A 19,580-nucleotide genomic window follows, 5' to 3' on the forward strand; every position below is an offset into this window, starting at 1 on the left:
TCAGAGGCGGTGGAACGAGGGGGACAAAGAGGGGAGGTCTCTGGTGGGGACAAGACCAGAGAGTTTCATAACAAAATGAACGATGAATGAGTACAGGAACAGGAGAAAGGTCTGGAATTATCATTACTAATGGGTTCCGTCTAAAATGGATGCAGAAATTATTTAAAGGTGAGGAGAGGATCAGGCTATCACAGAAAGAAGAGCTCCTTCAGAAGGATGCAGTGGGGAAGGGGGGTAGTTGCTGTGGAAGATTGACAGGGGTGGGGGGGGGGGGGGACTAAACGCTGGAGGCGGTGAGAGGTGATCCATTGAATGAGGGGTCGGTGGGGGCGGGTGAATTTTGTTCATGGCTTGGGGCAGTGACAGCAGGGAATGGGATGGGGGGGCGGTTTCAGCTGAAGACATCCCAGAAGCTCATCCACCCTCTTCCCCATCCAGTACCTGGCACAGAGCGTCCCACAAATCCTTCCACCGCACTCCGCCCAGGTACTGAGTGCAAGAAACAAATCAGCTGTCAAAGCATCAGTTTAACCCCCGCTCTCTGCCCACTGACTTCAGCTCACCACAGACCCAGCTCCACCCCTCACTGACCCCCATACCCACACTGACACCGACCCACCCACACCCACCCCTCACTGACCTACCCACACCCACCCCCTCGCTGACCCACCCACACCCACCCCTCACTGACCCACGCACACCCACCCCCTCACTGACCCACCCACACTGACCCACCCACACCCACACTGACCCACCCACACCGACCCACCCACACCCACCCCCTCACTGACCCCCACCACCTCACCGACCCACCCACACCCACCCCTCACTGACCCACCCACACCCACCCCCTCGCTGACCCACCCACACCCACCCCCTCACAGACCCACCCACACCCACCACCTCACTGACCCTCACACACCCTCCCCCTCACAGACCCACCCACACCCACCCCCTCACTGACCCACCCACACCGACCCACCCACACCCACCCCCTCACTGACCCCCACCCCCTCACTGACCCACCCACACCCACCCCCTCACTGACCCACCCACACCCACCCCTTCACTGACCCACCCACACCCACCCCTTCACTGACCCCCACACCCACTCCCTCACTGACCCCCATACACACCCCCTCACTGACCCACCCACACCCACCCCCTCACAGACCCACCCACACCCACCCCCTCACAGACCCACCCACACCCACCACCTCACTGACCCTCACACCCACTCCCTCACTGACGCTCACACCAGCACACTGCCACACAGACCCACCCACACCCACCCCCTCACAGACCCACCCACACCCACCCCCTCACAGACCCACCCACACCCACCCCCTCACTGACCCCCACACCCACCCCCTCACTGACCCACACACCCACCCCCTCACTGACCCCCCCAACCCACTCCCTCACTGACCCCCACACCCACCCCCTCACTGAACCCCACACCCCCCCCTTCACTGACCCCCACACCCACCACCTCACAGACCCGCTCACACCCACTCCCTCACTGACCCTCACACCCACTCCCTCACTGACCCTCACACCCACCACCTCACAGACCCACCCACACCCACTCCCTCACTGACCCACCCTCACACCACCCCCTCACTGACCCCCACACCCACCCCCTCACTGACCCCCACACCCACCCCCTCACTGATCCCCACACCCACACCCTCACTGGCCCCCACCCCCTCACTGACCCCCACACCCACCCCCTCACTGACCCCCCACACCCACTCCCTCACTGACCCCCACCCCCTCACTGACCCCCACACCCACTCCCTCACTGACCCACCCACAACCACTCCCTCACTGACCCCCACACCCACCCCCTCACTGACCCACCCACACCCACCCCCTCACTGACCCCCACCCTCACAGACCCACCCCCTCACTGACCCACCCACACCCACTCCCTCACTGACCCACCCACACCCACCCCCTCACTGACCCCCACACCCACTCCCTCACTGACCCACCCACACCCACCCCCTCACTGACCCCCACACCCACACCTTCACAGACCCACCCACACCCTCTCCCTCACTGACCCACCCACACCCACCCCCTCACTGACCCCCACACCCTCACTGACCCACGCACACCCACCCCCTCACTGACCCCCACACCCACCCCCTCACTGACCCCCCCACACCCACTCCCTCACTGACCCCCACACCCACCCCCTCACTGACCCACCCACACCTACTCCCTCACAGACCCACTCACACCCACCCCCTCACTGACCCCCACACCCTCACTGACCCCCACACCCATTCCCTCACTGGCCCCCATGCCCACACCCTCACAGACCCACCCACACCCACCCCCTCACTGACCCACCCACACCCAACCCCTCACTGACCCCCACGCCCTCACTGGCCCCCACACCCACTCCCTCACTGACCCACCCACAACCACTCCCTCACTGACCCCCACACCCACCCCCTCACTGACCCCCACACCCACCCCCTCACTGATCCCCACACCCACACCCTCACTGACCCCCACACCCACCCCCTCACTGACCCACCCACACCCACCCCCTCACTGACCCCCACACCCACCCCCTCACTGACCCCCACACCCACCCCCTCACTGACCCCCACCCCCTCACTGACCCCCACACCAGCACACTGCCAGAGTCCAGGAACAATCCATGTGTTTTATTGTTTGGGAGTGAGGATACAATGTTCTTTTCAGAGTGAGGAACACAGGAATGCAGGGAATTGGAAACGCCGACCCACCCTCTACCCCCAACCCCCCACCCCCCCGGCCCTCCTCTGCCTTTCAGTAATTCTGAATCAACAAGGATCACAGGAACTTAACGACTCAGAAATACAAACCCTTCGGCCCCTTCCCCCATGCGGGTCAGGAGTCCAGGCCCCTCCCCTTGTGGGGCTCAGGACCCCAGGCCTCTCCCCCTGGGGGGTTCAGGACCCCAAGCCTCTCCCCCTGGGGGGTTCAGGACCCCAAGCCTCTCCCCCTGGGGGGTTCAGGACCCCAAGCCTCTCCCCCTGGGGGGGGTTCAAGACCCCAGACCCCTCCCCGTGGGGTTCAGGACCCCAGGCCTCTCCCCCTGAGGGGGTTCAGGACCCCAGGCCTCTCCCCCGAGGGGTTCAGGACCCCAGGACCCTCCCCTTGTGGGGCTCAGGACCCCAGGCCTCTCCCCCTGGGGGGTTCAGGACCCCAAACCTCTCCCCCTGGGGGGTTCAGGACCCCAAGCCTCTCCCCCTGGGGGGTTCAGGACCCCAAGCCTCTCCCCCTGGGGGGGTTCAAGACCCCAGACCCCTCCCCGTGGGGTTCAGGACCCCAGGCCTCTCCTCCTGAGGGGGTTCAGGACCCCAGGCCCCACCCTCTGTGGGGTTCAGGACACTCTGGCCCCTCCTCCCGTGGGGGTCAGGACCACAGGCCCCTCCCCCCGTGGGCTCAGGGCCACAGGCTCCACCCCCCCATGGGGTTCTGGACACTCCAGCCCCTCCCACCGCGGGGCTCAGGACACCTCTGCTCCCCCCCCCCCCCCCCCCGTGGGGTTCTGGACACTCCGGCCCCTCCCTCCTGTGGGGTTCTGGACACTCCGGCCCCTCCCTCCCATGGGGTTCTGGACACTCCGGCCCCTCCCCCCATGGGGTTTTGGACGCTCTGGCCCCGCCCCCCCATGGGGTTCTGGATGCACCGGCCCCTCCCCCCGTGGGGCTCTGGACACTCCGGTCCCTCCCCCCACGGGGCTCTGGACACTCCGGCCCCTACTCCCCCACGGGGCTCTGGACACTCTGGCCCCTCCCCCCACGGGGCTCAGGACACTCCAGCCCTTCCCCCATGGTCCCCTCCCCGGTGTCAGTCAAGGGGTTTTTGAATGGGGCAGAGTTTGAAACCGGGCAGGAACATTTGGGTAAAAGTGACCTCACAAATAACCTTCCTCATTACAAAAACCAGACGCAACATGGCTTCGACACAAAGATTCTCTTTAAACATTAATAATTCCATCGATTCAGATTTCCACAATTAAAATCACATTAACTGTATCACACACGTTAAGAACAAAATGAAAAGTATTCATGGTAACCAGGCAACATTCCAGCAGCGAGCGTGCTACTGAAGGATTGGTCTCCGTGGCAATATCGTTATCTGGTATATCCCCAGTTTGGGGTGCTTGTTCATGGCCTTACTGTCCAGCCAATTAAATCTCCTCTCCCCGCAGCACCCCCCCCCCCTCTTCACCAGGCCGCGCTGTAGGAAGCGTTGGGGCTGAGGTCCAAGCACTGACTCCGGGGCCTTCCCTCACAATATAATAAATAACAGCAGAATTGGGGGAGGGGAGGGGGGGGGGGGGAAGAGACTTCAAACCCCCCCACAAAAAACTAACTCGCACTCAAACTCAGCATGCCACTTAGTGCATCTTAGCATTTTTACTTTTTATTTTAAAAAGCAACAGCTAAATGTTTGCTAAAGACATCTAATTATGTATAAATCTCCCTCCCACCCCCTTATTAATCAGTCACATTGCAGCCAAGATGCTGTAATGCGCAGCCCCCATGGGGCAAGGGTTGGCACACTGTTGAGTTGACTTGGCTTTGTGCTCATGACCGTGATTGGTTGTGTGGCAGGGCCCCTGCAGAGTGGCTCGGGAAGCCCTGTGCCTCTGGGCCCCGCTCCGCAGGAGGACAAAGTGCAGCAGTGACATCAGGAGGCAAGGACTGGGTACTGCACACTTCCAAATAAAATCGCAATCTGGATAAGAGGCATTCCCAACACGGAGCGAAGAGGCAGACTTTGATCAGGAACAGTCCGTGTCACTCCACAGTGCAGCCTTCCCCCTTAGTGCAGAGTCACTGAGCGCCCACTGCATTGAGCTGGGACACTGGGTGACTTTAATGGACAATGGCAGAGACCCCTTCCCAGTAACTCTCAGAGGAAACAGTTCATCAATCCCCCCCCCCCCCCCGCCCCAGTGTGGTACTCAGAATTCAGGAGGCTCTGGGTCTCTGCCCCAGGTCTGTGCTAACTCAGCTGCTCTGAGTCATGTACATCAGGGGGAGACAGGAGCTTTGTCAGACAGAGTCCTTGGGGTCAAATGGGAGCAGTATCAAGAGCTCGGCATCCGACAGGGGAGGTGCCCAGAACCAACAGGTCAAGCCATAGCAGGTCCTCAAGAAATAAAACTTTGATGGAAAGCTCATTTGGCACCAGTTTTCTCCCTACTACCCATAAAGCCACTCAGTATAGTCCTCAGCATCTCACTGAAGTGGCCACGCTTTCAGCATTAGGTTAGACAGTGATAAACCATCACGGCAGCAATTACACTCAAACCTCATTCTATCCCTATTCAACATTGCACGAGGGTCTTGCTAATTAAGGTCAGTGGATAATGAACATAAACAGGAGACCCTCTGGTTGCCCCTCCTTAACTCTGCGATCTCGACTGAGACCAGTTAATGCAGCAGGAGTCACGGATCTGTGTAACTCAGCCAGTGTCCCCGGCGTTTGGGGAATTACTAGTGAACTCTGCTGGTCACACTCGATCACACTGCCTCCTTTGCCGCTTTCTATCCTGAAGCTTAAAGCAGGGCAGATCATCCCTTAGTTAAAGATGGTGTGTTTTTAACCTCCCAGAAATGATGCTCCAACACACAAAACCATTAAAAATTATCCTTGGGACAGTGGAACTTGCAGCAAGACACTAATTTAAACAGTGATCTTTCCATTAGAGAGCCTGAAACCTCTCCATAACACTCTGACAAAAGAATCCCCCTGAATTTCAGGCAATTATTATAAGAACACAACTGTGTGTTTGTTTTGCATTTCCAGACCCTCACCCAGCCAGCTCGCGCAGAGGATAATGTACAGCATCACTTCACACACAGCACAGCTTCAGAGGAAGTTAACTCAACAGAGTTCAAACCAATGTCACTGCGAAGATCACAAACAGTCGGATCCTGGGAACTGAGCCCAGGTTGTTGCTATCAAAAAAAAACCCTTCTCCATTCACTGACCCTTCTCCACTGCAGTCGGAGTCAACTTAGTCCATCTCTGAGCAAGTCTGAGCTCAAAGGGCAGAATTATCTCAGTTTATAAAGACACACTAATTACTCTGATTTAAATTTCAGATGGTGGCTTAGACGCAGTTTATATTTTTACAGCCTCACCTCTCACTAACTTGGCTTCCGTACATCCAGAACAGGAATCCTCCTTCTTTCAAGCAGAAATACTGAACATTGGGTGCAGACTGGAATAAAACTGCCCAACATCAGGCTATCAGCTCTCAGACAGTCCCAATAATACCACTCAACTGTCGCAAATCGAGAAAACAACTGGTTTCAGCAACTTGGTAACTCCGTAGGTTCACTGACATCTGAACTGTGGGTCCTGATGAGTTTTAATTGGGACGCAGTTTCGGCGCTCGGTTGAAGGCAGCCACTCCAGAGTTGACTTGATACCTCGGGCAGGAGGAGATTCCACAATAACAGCCACTCAGCCTCAAGCGTGACTGTCAAGGTCAATGCACAGCTTCCTGAGTCGACAGATTCATAAACCTTCCGATGCATTTTGCGTTTCTCAAAGGCTGCGCAGATAGATGCTACATGTAAAAGATGAACTACATCTTCAAGCAATGATACCCTCTTGTTTTTTTTTTCCAGGACGGGGGAATGCGGGGAGAGGGGGCAACAGTTGGAGACCACACGAGTCATCACTTACCAGTCCTGCTATCTAGCGATCCAGTTGCTTCAGTCCTTATCCTGTGCACAGAATCACAGTGGACACATCAGCAAGCTGTCAATTACCAAAAATATCTCATGCAGTGTCACAAAGTTTGACCAATCTTTTGCGAGACATTGGGGATGGAAGTACAGCAATCGGTGGGTGGGGTGAAGGGGAGGCGAGAGAGAGAGAGAGAGAGAGAGAGGGAATGGGGTCAAGGGTCACAAGTAAATTCATGTCAAATGCATTTCCTTATTGATAATACTGGGCGTGCTCAGGAGGCTGGTGCTGCGATGATCATTCTCTTATACAGGAGTCAGGCAGCTAACTCAATCACCTCACCAGCCTTAAGCATCGTGTATTGACCACATGTGGGCACGCAGTACACTTGTGACTGCGGTGTGTGTGTGTGTAAGCACAGTGCGTGCAGAAGCGGTTCATGGTGAGGGGGGAAAGCGGCTGTACTGGACACGGTATCTGTTGACGGCAATGTCATGGATGGTATCACTTTCACAAATGGTTTTACACGGGATCAGGTCCTCGACATCTTCACCCATCAGCCAATCCTGGACCAGCTCTCCCATCTCGTCAGTCACATGGTCCTCCAGCCAGCGGTTGTGCCACTCCAGAAACTGCTGGTGTTGGTACCTGGTAACTTGGCACTGGGACTGCGCGGGGAGGGAGACACAAGGGGATGCGGGTGAGGGAGGCAGGAAGGGGAGAGGCATGGGGGGTGGGGGGTGGGGGGGGGGGGGGGGGGGGGGGGGGAGAGAGACAAGAGGAATGGGGCGGGGGAGAGGAATGGGGGGGGGGGAATGGGGGGGGAAAGGAATGGGGGGGGGAAGAGGAATGGGGGGGGAGAGGAATGGGGGGGGGAGGAATGGGGGGGGAGGAATGGGGGGGGGGAGAGGAATGGGGGGGGGAGAGGAATGGGGGGGGAGAGGAATGGGGGGGGAGAGGAATGGGGGGGGAGAGGAATGGGGGGGGGAGAGGAATGGGGGGGGAGAGGAATGGGGGGGGGAGAGGAATGGGGGGGGGAGAGGAATGGGGGGGGGGAGAGGAATGGGGGGGGGAGAGGAATGGGGGGGGGAGAGGAATGGGGGGGGGAGAGGAATGGGGGGGGAGAGGAATGGGGGGGGGGAGAGGAATGGGGGGGGGGAGAGGAATGGGGGGGGGAGAGGAATGGGGGGGAGAGGAATGGGGGGGGGAGAGGAATGGGGGGGGGAAGAGGAATGGGGGGGGGGAGAGGAATGGGGGGGAGAGAGGAATGGGGGGGGAGAGAGGAATGGGGGGGAGAGAGGAATGGGGGGGGAGAGAGGAATGGGGGGGGAGAGAGGAATGGGGGGGGAGAGAGGAATGGGGGGGGAGAGAGGAATGGGGGGGGAGAGAGGAATGGGGGGGGGAGAGAGGAATGGGGGGGGAGAGAGGAATGGGGGGGGAGAGAGGAATGGGGGGGGAGAGAGGAATGGGGGGGGAGAGAGGAATGGGGGGGAGAGAGGAATGGGGGGGAGAGAGGAATGGGGGGGGAGAGAGGAATGGGGGGGGAGAGAGGAATGGGGGGGAGAGAGGAATGGGGGGGGGAGAGAGGAATGGGGGGGGAGGCAGAGGAATGGGGGGGAGGCAGAGGAATGGGGGGAGGCAGAGGAATGGGGGGAGGCAGAGGAATGGGGGGGAGGCAGAGGAATGGGGGGGAGGCAGAGGAATGGGGGGGAAGGGGGGAGAGGCAGGGGGGAGAGGAGAGTTGGGGAGGGGGAAGTTGGGGAGGCGGGGAGGGGGGAGGCGGGGAGGGGGAGGCAGGGAGGGGGGAGGCAGGGAGGGGGGAGGCAGGGAGGGGGGAGGCGGGGAGGGGGGAGGCGGGGAGAGGGGAGGCGGGGAGGGGGGAGGCGGGGAGGGGGGAGGCGGGGAGGGGGAGGCGGGGAGGGGGGAGGCGGGGAGGGGGGAGGCGGGGAGGGGGGAGGCGGGGAGGGGGGAGGCGGGGAGGGGGGAGGCGGGGAGGGGGGAGGCGGGGAGGGGGGAGGCGGGGAGGGGGGAGGCGGGGAGGGGGAGGCGGGGAGGGGGGAGGCGGGGAGGGGGGAGGCGGGGAGGGGGGAGGCGGGGAGGGGGGAGGCGGGGAGGGGGGAGGCGGGGAGGGGGGAGGCGGGGAGGGGGGAGGCGGGGAGGGGGGAGGCGGGGAGGGGGGAGGCGGGGAGGGGGGAGGCGGGGAGGGGGGAGGCGGGGAGGGGGGAGGCGGGGAGGGGGGAGGCGGGGAGGGGGGAGGCGGGGAGGGGGGAGGCGGGGAGGGGGGAGGCGGGGAGGGGGGAGGCGGGGGAGGGGGGAGGCGGGGAGGGGGGAGGCGGGGAGGGGGGAGGCGGGGAGGGGGGAGGCGGGGAGGGGGGAGGCGGGGTGGGGGGAGGCGGGGAGGGGGGAGGCGGGGAGGGGGGGAGGCGGGGAGGGGGGAGGCGGGGAGGGGGGAGGCGGGGAGGGGGAGGCGGGGAGGGGGGAGGCGGGGAGGGGGGAGGCGGGAGGCGGGGAGGGGGAGGCGGGGAGGGGGGAGGCGGGGAGGGGGGAGGCGGGAGGGGGGAGGCGGGGAGGGGGGAGGCGGGGAGGGGGGAGGCGGGGAGGGGGGAGGCGGGGAGGGGGGAGGCGGGGAGGCGGGGGAGGGGGGAGGCGGGGAGGGGGGAGGCGGGGAGGGGGGAGGCGGGGAGGGGGGAGGCGGGGAGGGGGGAGGCCGGGAGGGGGGAGGCGGGGAGGGGGGAGGCAGGGAGGGGGGAGGCAGGGAGGGGGGAGGCGGGGAGGGGGAGGGGGAGGGGGGGCGGGAGGGGGGAGGGGGGGGCGGGAGGGGGGGAGGGGGGGGGCGGGAGGGGGGAAGAGGGGGAGGGTGGGGAGGGGGGAGGTTGGGGAGGGGGAGGGTGGGGAGGGGGAGGGTGGGGAGGGGGAGGGTGGGGAGGGGGAGGGTGGGGAGGGGGGAGGGGGAGAGTGGGGAGGGGGGAGAGTGGGGAGGGGGGAGAGTGGGGAGGGGGGAGAGTGGGGAGGGGGGAGGGGGAAGGGAGTGGCGGGAGACAGGAGGGCGAGGGCGGAGGGGGAGGGGCGAAGGCAGAGGGCGGAGTGGGTAAGAGGGTGGGTGCAGAAGAGGGGAAGACGGGGAGAGGGATTTGGGGAGAGGGGTAGAGGGGAGAGTCAAGGAGAAAGGAAGTCAGGGTGCAGAGACAGAGAGAAAATCAGAATAGAAGTGTCAGTGATGGTACCATGGAGCAAACTTCACAACATTGAGCAAAGCATCTGTAAACCAGAATATAGGCAGGGCACAATGTTGGAGCTGTCAGTGCTGGATTCACAAACACACCACTGCTCCTGGAGCTGTGCACATCAGGACCAAAAATAGAACAAATTCCATTTCATGCACCCATTGTCCGAGGACACAGACAGGATGGGACTGGATACAGAGTAAAGCTCCCTCTACACTGTCCCCATCAAACACTCCCAGGACAGATACAGCACGGGGTTAGATACAGAGTAAAGCTCCCTCTGCACTGTCCCCATCAAACACTCCCAGGACAGATACAGCACGGGGTTAGATACAGAGTAAAGCTCCCTCTACACTGTCCCCATCAAACACTCTCAGGACAGGTACAGCACGGAGTTAGATACAGAGTAAAGCTCCCTCTACACTGTCCCCCATCAAACACTCCCAGGACAGGTACAGCACGGGGTTAGATACAGAGTAAAGCTCCCTCTGCACTGTCCCCATCAAACACTCCCAGGACAGATACAGCACGGGGTTAGATACAGAGTAAAGCTCCCTCTACACTGTCCCCATCCAACACTTCCAGGACAGGTACAGCACGGGGTTAGATACAGAGTATAGCTCCCTCTACACTGTCCCCATCAAGCACTCCCAGGACAGGTACAGCACGGGTTAGATACAGAGTATAGCTCCCTCTACACTGTCCCCATCAAGCACTCCCAGGACAGATCCAGCACAGGGTTCGATACAGAGTAAAGCTCCCTCTACACTGTCCCCGTCAAACACTCCGGGAACAGGGACAGCACGGGGTTAGATACAGAGTAAAGCTCACTCTGCACTGTCCCCATCAAACAGTTCCAGGACAGGTACAGCACAGGGTTAGATACAGAGTAAAGCTCCCTCTACACTGTCCCCATCAAACACTCCCAGGACAGGTACAGCACAGGGTTAGATACAGAGTAAAGCTCCCTCTACAGTGTCCTAGATTAATCTTAGTCCCCATCTCATAAGAGAAACTGCCTCTACCCTCAATTTTCCATGTCCCTCGCCAATCTGCAACTCGGATCCCTTTTCAGGGCAGCCACTCATTGCGGTCCCTCTTGTTTTGGGGGTCCCTTGCTTCTAACACTGCTCTGAAACAGTGCCCTGACATTTAATCATCCTCTTTCAGCCTGATACATTATGAAGGCAATAGAGAAGGCTGATGAATGGGGTGGCGGCTACTAACTATTACAGCTGTAATACAGCCTCGTTGGAATGGGTTCTTCAAACAGTGTGTCTACTCATATCCAACAGTTCACAACATCTAACATCTGTGTGTGTGTTAACATGATCTACGTATGTTAACATGTATTAGCAAGGTGGAAGATCAGTTACCTCGCGAGCGCGGTGCAAGGCACCACAACGATACATGAAATCTTCAGAGTTCATGACGTATACAAGTTTGTGAGTGTTGAGCTTAAACTTGCAGTCAATGTTGTTTGTGTTCTCCACCCCTACACAGCACTGCTTGCTGTTTCTGCTCTCATTCCTCATCGACAGAAACTGCTTCTGTTGCCATTTCCGAAATTTCCGAAGATTTCTGCAAAACACAATGGCTATTTTGACAACTCTGAAATTGTTAAAACCTTGGGATCGCTAGCACGGCTTGTTAAAGATATCCGCATCGCTTGTTAAAGATATCCGCATCGCTTGTTAAAGATATCCGCATCGCTTGTTAAAGATATCCGCATCGCTTGTTAAAGATATCCGCATCGCTTGTTAAAGATATCCGCATCGCTTGTTAAAGATATCCGCATCGCTTGTTAAAGATATCCGCATCGCTTGTTAAAGATATCCGCATCGCTTGTTAAAGATATCCGCATCGCTTGTTAAAGATATCCGCAACGCTTGTTAAAGATATCCACATCGCTTGTTAAAGATATCCGCATCGCTTGTTAAAGATATCCGCATCGCTTGTTAAAGATATCCACATCGCTTGTTAAAGATATCCGCATCGCTTGTTAAAGATATCCGCATCGCTTGTTAAAGATATCCACATCGCTTGTTAAAGATATCCGCATCGCTTGTTAAAGATATCCGCATCGCTTGTTAAAGATATCCGCATCGCTTGTTAAAGATATCCGCATCGCTTGTTAAAGATATCCGCATCGCTTGTTAAAGATATCCACATCGCTTGTTAAAGATATCCGCATCGCTTGTTAAAGATATCCGCATCGCTTGTTAAAGATATCCACATCGCTTGTTAAAGATATCCGCATCGCTTGTTAAAGATATCCGCATCGCTTGTTAAAGATATCCACATCACGAGCACAGCTCGTTAAAGATGTAAGGCGCTGATAAACTGCAGTGTATTGAGGTCAGAACAATCAGGGTGAAGTGATCACCTGCACACTAGAGTAAAGTGTATCAGGAATCTATACTCCTTATTCTGTACACAACTGTGTGTGAACTCACCTGGGTAAAAACACTGGTTTATAAAAGAACCCATCTGCCTGCTCAAACTGCATTGCGTCGGGGCCAGCATACTGCTCCATGTAACTTGTTAAATTCTGTCAATGAGAAAGATGAAGGAGGAGAATTAGTCAATGCAGCTATCGAGCGACTCTGCAGGAACAGAACTACAGATAACCAGAAAACAGATCACTGGCACTGGGGAGCCCAAACAAGAATGAGGAGTACAAATAAGGCAGCATGTTCAGAGAGTCAGCACCAGTACTGACGGGCCGAAGGGCTTCTTTCTGTGTTGCATCATTAAATGATACAAACACGAGAAAACTATAACATAATGAGGGGCAGAGATCAGCTAGATAGACAATATCTTTTCCCAAAGGTAGGGGAGTCTAAAACTAGAGGGCATAGGTTTAAGGTGAGAGGGGAGAGATACAAAAGTGTCCAGAGGGGCAATTTTTTCACACAGAGGGTGGTGAGTGTCTGGAACAAGCTGCCAGAGGCAGTAGTAGAGGCGGGTACAATTTTGTCTTTTAAAAAGCATTTAGACAGTTACATGGGTAAGATGGGTATAGAGGGATATGGGCCAAATGCGGGCAATTGGGATTAGCTTCGGGGTTTTAAAAAAAGGGCGGCATGGACAAGTTGAGCCGAAGAGCCTGTTCCCATGCTGTAAACCTCTGTGACTCTAAAACTATCCCCTGGAATAACTGAGCATTTAAATCATATCCTCGACTCCCGGACATGGGATGTGGGCTCCATGCAGCGCAGACAGACACTGGACTGGGAAACACTCACCTGCAGCTCCAGCGGGTCATCCGAGGGGGCCTCCTCTGTATCCAACAGCTCAATCGTCATGGAAACATGCCCCTTACTCTGGATAAACATTATCTGCAGCAAAAGATGACATGAATTTGAGTCCCGTTACACAGTGATTGGCTACCTCAGCCCTAATCCTCTCCCACCTCCATCTACAGAGTCTTCATTCACCCAGCCCCATCCACACCTTCCCCTTAATCACAGCCCCCTCTCACCATCCCCAAAGCCAATGCAGTGAATTGTGTGACCGGCCTGGCCCCCCCGCACTGCTCCGGCCTGGCCGCCCCGCACTGCTCCGGCCTGGCCGCCCCGCACTGCTCCGGCCTGGCCGCCCCGCACTGCCCCGGCCTGGCCGCCCCGCACTGCTCCGGCCTGGCCCCCCCGCACTGCTCCGGCCTGGCCGCCCCGCACTGCTCCGGCCTGGCCGCCCCGCACTGCTCCGGCCTGGCCGCCCCGCACTGCCCCGGCCTGGCCGCCCCGCACTGCCCCGGCCTGGCCGCCCCGCACTGCCCCGGCCTGGCCGCCCCGCACTGCTCCGGCCTGGCCGCCCCGCACTGCCCCGGCCTGGCCGCCCCGCACTGCCCCGGCCTGGCCGCCCCGCACTGCTCCGGCCTGGCCGCCCCGCACTGCCCCGGCCTGGCCGCCCCGCACTGCTCCGGCCTGGCCGCCCCGCACTGCCCCGGCCTGGCCGCCCCGCACTGCCCCGGCCTGGCCGCCCCGCACTGCCCCGGCCTGGCCGCCCCGCACTGCCCCGGAATGGCCGCCCCGCACGGCTCCGGCCTGGCCGCCCCGCACTGCTCCGGCCCGGCCGCCCCGCACTGCCCCGGCCTGGCTGCCCCGCACTGCCCCGGCCTGGCCGCCCCGCACTGCTCCGGCCTGGCCGCCCCGCACTGCCCCGGCCTGGCCGCCCCGCACTGCTCCGGCCTGGCCGCCCCGCACTGCCCCGGAATGGCCGCCCCGCACGGCTCCGGCCTGGCCGCCCCGCACTGCTCCGGCCCGGCCGCCCCGCACTGCCCCGGCCTGGCTGCCCCGCACTGCCCCGGCCTGGCCGCCCCGCACTGCTCCGGCCTGGCCGCCCCGCACTGCCCCGGCCTGGCCGCCCCGCACTGCCCCGGCCGCCTCGCACTGCTCCGGCCTGGCCGCCCCGCACTGCCCCGGCCGCCCCGCACTGCTCCGGCCGCCCCGCACTGCCCCGGCCACCCCGCACTGCTCCGGCCTGGCCGCCCCGCACTTCCTCGGCCTGGCCGCCCCGCACTGCCCCGGCCGCCCCGCACTGCTCTGGCCTGGCCGCCCCGCACTGCCCCGGCCTGGCCGCCCCGCACTGCTCCGGTCTAGCCGCCCCGCACTGCTCCGGCCTGGCTGCCCCGCACTGCTCCGGCCCGGCCGCCCCGCACTGCCCCGGCCCGGCCGCCCCGCACTGCCCCGGCCTGGCCGCCCCGCACTGCCCCGGCCGCCCCGCACTGCTCCGGCCCGGCCGCCCCGCACTGCCCCGGCCCGGCCGCCCCGCACTGCCCCGGCCTGGCCGCCCCGCACTGCCCCGGCCTGGCCGCCCCGCACTGCTCCGGCCTGGCCGCCCCACACTGCCCCGGCCTGGCCGCCCCGCACTGCTCCGGCCTGGCCGCCCCGCACTGCTCCGGCCTGGCCGCCCCGCACTGCTCCGGCCTGGCCGCCCCGCACTGCCCCGGCCGCCCCGCACTGCTCCGGCCTGGCCGCCCCGCACTGCCCCGGCCTGGCCGCCCCGCACTGCTCCGGCCGCCCCGCACTGCTCCCGCCTGGCCGCCCTGCACTGCCCCGGCCTGGCCGCCCCGCACTGCCCCGGCCTGGCCGCCCCGCACTGCCCCGGCCGCCCCGCACTGCCCCGGCCTGGCCGCCCCGCACTGCTCCGGCCTGGCCGCCCCGCACTGCCCCGGCCTGGCCGCCCCGCACTGCCCCGGCCTGGCCGCCCCGCACTGCCCCGGCCGCCCCGCACTGCCCCGGCCGCCCCGCACTGCTCCGGCCTGGCCGCCCCGCACTGCTCCGGCCTGGCCGCCCCGCACTGCTCCGGCCTGGCCGCCCCGCACTGCTCCGGCCTGGCCGCCCGGCACTGCTCCGGCCTGGCCGCCCCGCACTGCTCCGGCCTGGCCGCCCCGCACTGCCCCAGCCTGGCCGCCCCGCACTGCCCCGGCCTGGCCGCCCCGCACTGCTCCGGCCTGGCCGCCCCACACTGTCCCGGCCTGGCCGCTCCGCACTGCCCCGGCCTGGCCGCCCCGCACTGCCCCGGCCGCCCCGCACTGCCCCGGCCTGGCCGCCCCGCACTGCTCCGGCCGCCCCGCACTGCCCCGGCCTGGCCGCCCCGCACTACTCCGGCCTGGCCGCCCCGCACTGCCCCAGCCTGGCCGCCCCGCACTGCCCCGGCCTGGCCGCCCCGCACTGCTCCGGCCTGGCCGCCCCGCACTGCTCCGGCCTGGCCGCCCCGCACTGCTCCGGCCTGGCCGCCCCGCACTGCTCCGGCCTGGCCGCCCCGCACTGCCCCAGCCTGGCCACCCCGCACTGCCCCGGCCTGGCTGCCCCGCACTGCTCCGGCCTGGCCGCCCCGCACTGCCCCGGCCTGGCCGCCCCGCACTGCTCCGGCCTGGCCGCCCCGCACTGCTCCGGCCTGGCCGCCCCGCGCTGCCCCGGCCTGGCCGCCCCGCGCTGCCCCGGCCTGGCCGCCCCGCAATGCCCCGGCCGCCCCGCACTGCTCCGGCCGCCCCGCTCTGCTCCGGCCTGGCCGCCCCGCACTGCCCCGGCCTGGCCGCCCCGCACTGCTCCGGCCAGGCCGCCCCGCACTGCTCCGGCCTGGCCGCCCCGCACTGCCCCGGCCTGGCCGCCCCGCACTGCCCCGGCCTGGCCGCCCCGCACTGCCCCGGCCTGGCCGCCCCGCACTGCCCCGGCCTGGCCGCCCCGCACTGCTCCGGCCTGGCTGCCCCGCACTGCTCCGGCCTGGCCGCCCCGCACTGCTCTGGCCTGGCCGCCCCGCACTGCTCCGGCCTGGCCTCCCCGCACTGCTCCGGCCGCCCTGCACTGCCCCGGCCGCCCCGCACTGCCCCGGCCTGGCCGCCCCGCACTGCCCCGGCCTGGCCGCCCCGCACTGCTCCGGCCGCCCCGCACTGCTCCGGCCAGGCCGCCCCGCACTGCTCCGGCCTGGCCGCCCCGCACTGCTCCGGCCTGGCCGCCCCGCACTGCTCCGGCCTGGCCTCCCCGCACTGCTCCGGCCGCCCTGCACTGCCCCGGCCGCCCCGCACTGCCCCGGCCACCCCGCACTGCTCCGGCCTGGCCGCCCCGCACTGCCCCGGCCGCCCCGCACTGCTCCGGCCTGGCCGCCCCGCACTGCCCCCCCGCACTGCCCCGGCCTGGCCGCCCCGCACTGCTCCGGCCTGGCCGCTCCGCACTGCCCCGGCCTGGCCGCCCCGCACTGCTCCGGCCTGGCTGCCCCGCACTGCCCCGGCCTGGCCGCCCCGCGCTGCCCCGGCCTGGCCGCCCCGCACTGCTCCGGCCTGGCCGCCCCGCACTGCCCCGGCCTGGCCGCCCCGCACTGCTCCGGCCTGGCCGCCCCGCACTGCCCCGGCCTGGCCGCCCCGCACTGCCCCGGCCTGGCTGCCCCGCACTGCTCCGGCCTGGCCGCCCCGCACTGCCCCGGCCTGGCTGCCCCGCACTGCTCCGGCCTGGCCGCTCCGCACTGCCCCGGCCTGGCCGCCCCGCGCTGTTCCGGCCTGGCCGCCCCGCGCTGCTCCGGCCTGGCCGCCCCGCACTGCTCCGGCCTGGCCGCCCCGCACTGCCCCGGCCTGGCCGCCCCTCACTGCTCCGGCCTGGCCGCCCCGCACTGCCCCGGCCTGGCCGCCCCTCACTGCTCCGGCCTGGCCGCCCCGCACTGCTCCAGGCCTGGCCGCCCGGCACTGCCCTGGCCTGGCCGCCCCGCACTGCTCCGGCCTGGCTGCCCCGCACTGCTCCGGCCTGGCTGCCCCGCACTGCCCCGGCCGCCCCGCACTGCTCCAGCCTGGCCGCCCCGCACTGCTCCGTCCTGGCCGCCCCGCACTGCCCGGCCTGGCCGCCCCGCACTGCTCCGGCCTGGCAGCCTCGCACTGCCTCGGCCTGGCCGCCCCGGCCACCCCGCACTGCTCCGGCCTGGCCGCCCCGCACTGCTCCGGCCTGGCCGCCCCGCACTGCTCCGGCCTGGCCGCCCCGCACTGCCCCGGCTGCCCCACACTGCTCCGGCCGCCCCGCACTGCTCCGGCCTGGCCGCCCCGCACTGCCCCGGCCTGGCCGCCCCGCACTGCTCCGGCCTGGCCGCCCCGCACTGCCCCGGCCTGGCCGCCCCGCACTGCTCCGGCCTGGCCGCCCCGCACTGCCCCGGCCGCCCCGCACTGCTCCGGCCTGGCCGCCCCGCACTGCTCCGGCCTGGCCGCCCCGCACTGCTCCGGCCTGGCCGCCCCGCACTGCCCCGGCCTGGCCGCCCCGCACTGCCCCGGCCTGGCCGCCCCGCACTGCCCCGGCCTGGCCGCCCCGCACTGCCCCGGCCTGGCCGCCCCGCACTGCCCCGGCCTGGCCGCCCCGCACTGCCCCGGCCTGGCCGCCCCGCACTGCCCCGGCCTGGCCGCCCCGCACTGCTCCGGCCTGGCCGCCCCGCACTGCCCCGGCCTGGCCGCCCCGCACTGTCCCGGCCGCCCCGCACTGCCCCGGCCTGGCCGCCCCGCACTGCTCCGGCCTGGCCGCCCCGCACTGCCCCGGCCTGGCCGCCCCGCACTGCCCCGGCCTGGCCGCCCCGCACTGCTCCGGCCTGGCCGCCCCGCACTGCTCCGGCCTGGCCGCCCCGCACTGCTCCGGCCTGGCCGCCCCGCACTGCCCCGGCCTGGCCGCCCCGCACTGCCCCGGCCTGGCCGCCCCGCACTGTCCCGGCCGCCCCGCACTGCCCCGGCCTGGCCGCCCCGCACTGCTCCGGCCTGGCCGCCCCGCACTGCCCCGGCCTGGCCGCCCCGCACTGCTCCGGCCGCCCCGCACTGCTCCGGCCGCCCCGCACTGCTCCGGCCTGGCCGCCCCGCACTGCTCCGGCCTGGCCGCCCCGCACTGCTCCGGCCGCCCCGCACTGCTCCCGCCTGGCCGCCCCGCACTGCTCCGGCCTGGCCGCCCCGCACTGCCCCGGCCTGGCCGCCCCGCACTGCTCCGGCCGCCCCGCACTGCTCCGGCCTGGCCGCCCCGCACTGCTCCGGCCTGGCCGCCCCGCACTGCTCCGGCCGCCCCGCACTGCTCCGGCCTGGCCGCCCCGCACTGCCCCGGCCTGGCCGCCCCGCACTGCTCCGGCCGCCCCGCACTGCTCCGGCCTGGCCGCCCCGCACTGCTCCGGCCGCCCCGCACTGCCCCGGCCTGGCCGCCCCGCACTGCTCCGGCCTGGCCGCCCCGCACTGCCCCGGCCTGGCCGCCCCGCACTGCCCCGGCCTGGCCGCCCCGCACTGCTCCGGCCTGGCCGCCCCGCACTGCTCCGGCCTGGCCGCCCCGCACTGCCCCGGCCTGGCCGCCCCGCACTGCTCCGGCCGCCCCGCACTGCTCCGGCCGCCCCGCACTGCTCCGGCCTGGCCGCCCCGCACTGCTCCGGCCTGGCCGCCCCGCACTGCTCCGGCCGCCCCGCACTGCTCCCGCCTGGCCGCCCCGCACTGCTCCGGCCTGGCCGCCCCGCACTGCCCCGGCCTGGCCGCCCCGCACTGCTCCGGCCGCCCCGCACTGCTCCGGCCTGGCCGCCCCGCACTGCTCCGGCCTGGCCGCCCCGCACTGCTCCGGCCTGGCCGCCCCGCACTGCTCCGGCCGCCCCGCACTGCTCCGGCCTGGCCGCCCCGCACTGCCCCGGCCTGGCCGCCCCGCACTGCTCCGGCCGCCCCGCACTGCTCCGGCCTGGCCGCCCCGCACTGCTCCGGCCGCCCCGCACTGCTCCGGCCTGGCCGCCCCGCACTGCTCCGGCCTGGCCGCCCCGCACTGCTCCGGCCGCCCCGCACTGCTCCCGCCTGGCCGCCCCGCACTGCTCCGGCCTGGCCGCCCCGCACTGCCCCGGCCTGGCCGCCCCGCACTGCTCCGGCCTGGGTCAGTGCGCTCCTGTTATCCAACACATCAATACCCGGCCTCTGGAACTTTCAGCCAATCATTCCTTCCCCCCCGGGGGTTAGTACGTTCACTGCGTTCTGTCCAGTTTTCGGTTGATCAAGTTGCCACGGGGCCTGATTGTTTACCTTTGCACTTTGCAAAACGTCTGGGCGCAGAAACAGTGACAAAAGAAACCTGCCTCCAAAACCACCAAGATCCCTGTCTCCCAGAATCACAAAAATGTTCAGTTCTGGCGCGGGGCATAAAAAGCCAATGTTCTCAA

At 65.9% G+C, this 19,580-nt stretch overlaps 1 protein-coding gene across 4 annotated transcripts in view; it reads right to left on the reverse strand.

The window, feature by feature from the left end:
- Window positions 1-2,807: 2,807 nt before the first annotated feature.
- Window positions 2,808-19,580, reverse strand: part of sin3b (SIN3 transcription regulator family member B) — a 62,290-nt gene continuing 45,517 nt past the window's right edge. For all 4 annotated transcript variants that reach the window (XM_078198502.1, XM_078198505.1, XM_078198501.1 and 1 more), the window contains exons 17-20: window positions 13,190-13,282; window positions 12,398-12,492; window positions 11,318-11,522; window positions 2,808-7,385 (exon numbers count right to left, since the gene is read on the reverse strand). In XM_078198502.1, the coding sequence (XP_078054628.1) occupies window positions 7,155-7,385; window positions 11,318-11,522; window positions 12,398-12,492; window positions 13,190-13,282 (624 nt within the window). In that variant the 3' untranslated portion in view covers window positions 2,808-7,154. The remainder of the gene's footprint in view (window positions 7,386-11,317; window positions 11,523-12,397; window positions 12,493-13,189; window positions 13,283-19,580) is intronic.

Source organism: Mustelus asterias, chromosome 26, assembly GCF_964213995.1.
Source record: "Mustelus asterias chromosome 26, sMusAst1.hap1.1, whole genome shotgun sequence".
In the NCBI taxonomy this organism is placed as follows: domain Eukaryota; kingdom Metazoa; phylum Chordata; class Chondrichthyes; order Carcharhiniformes; family Triakidae; genus Mustelus; species Mustelus asterias.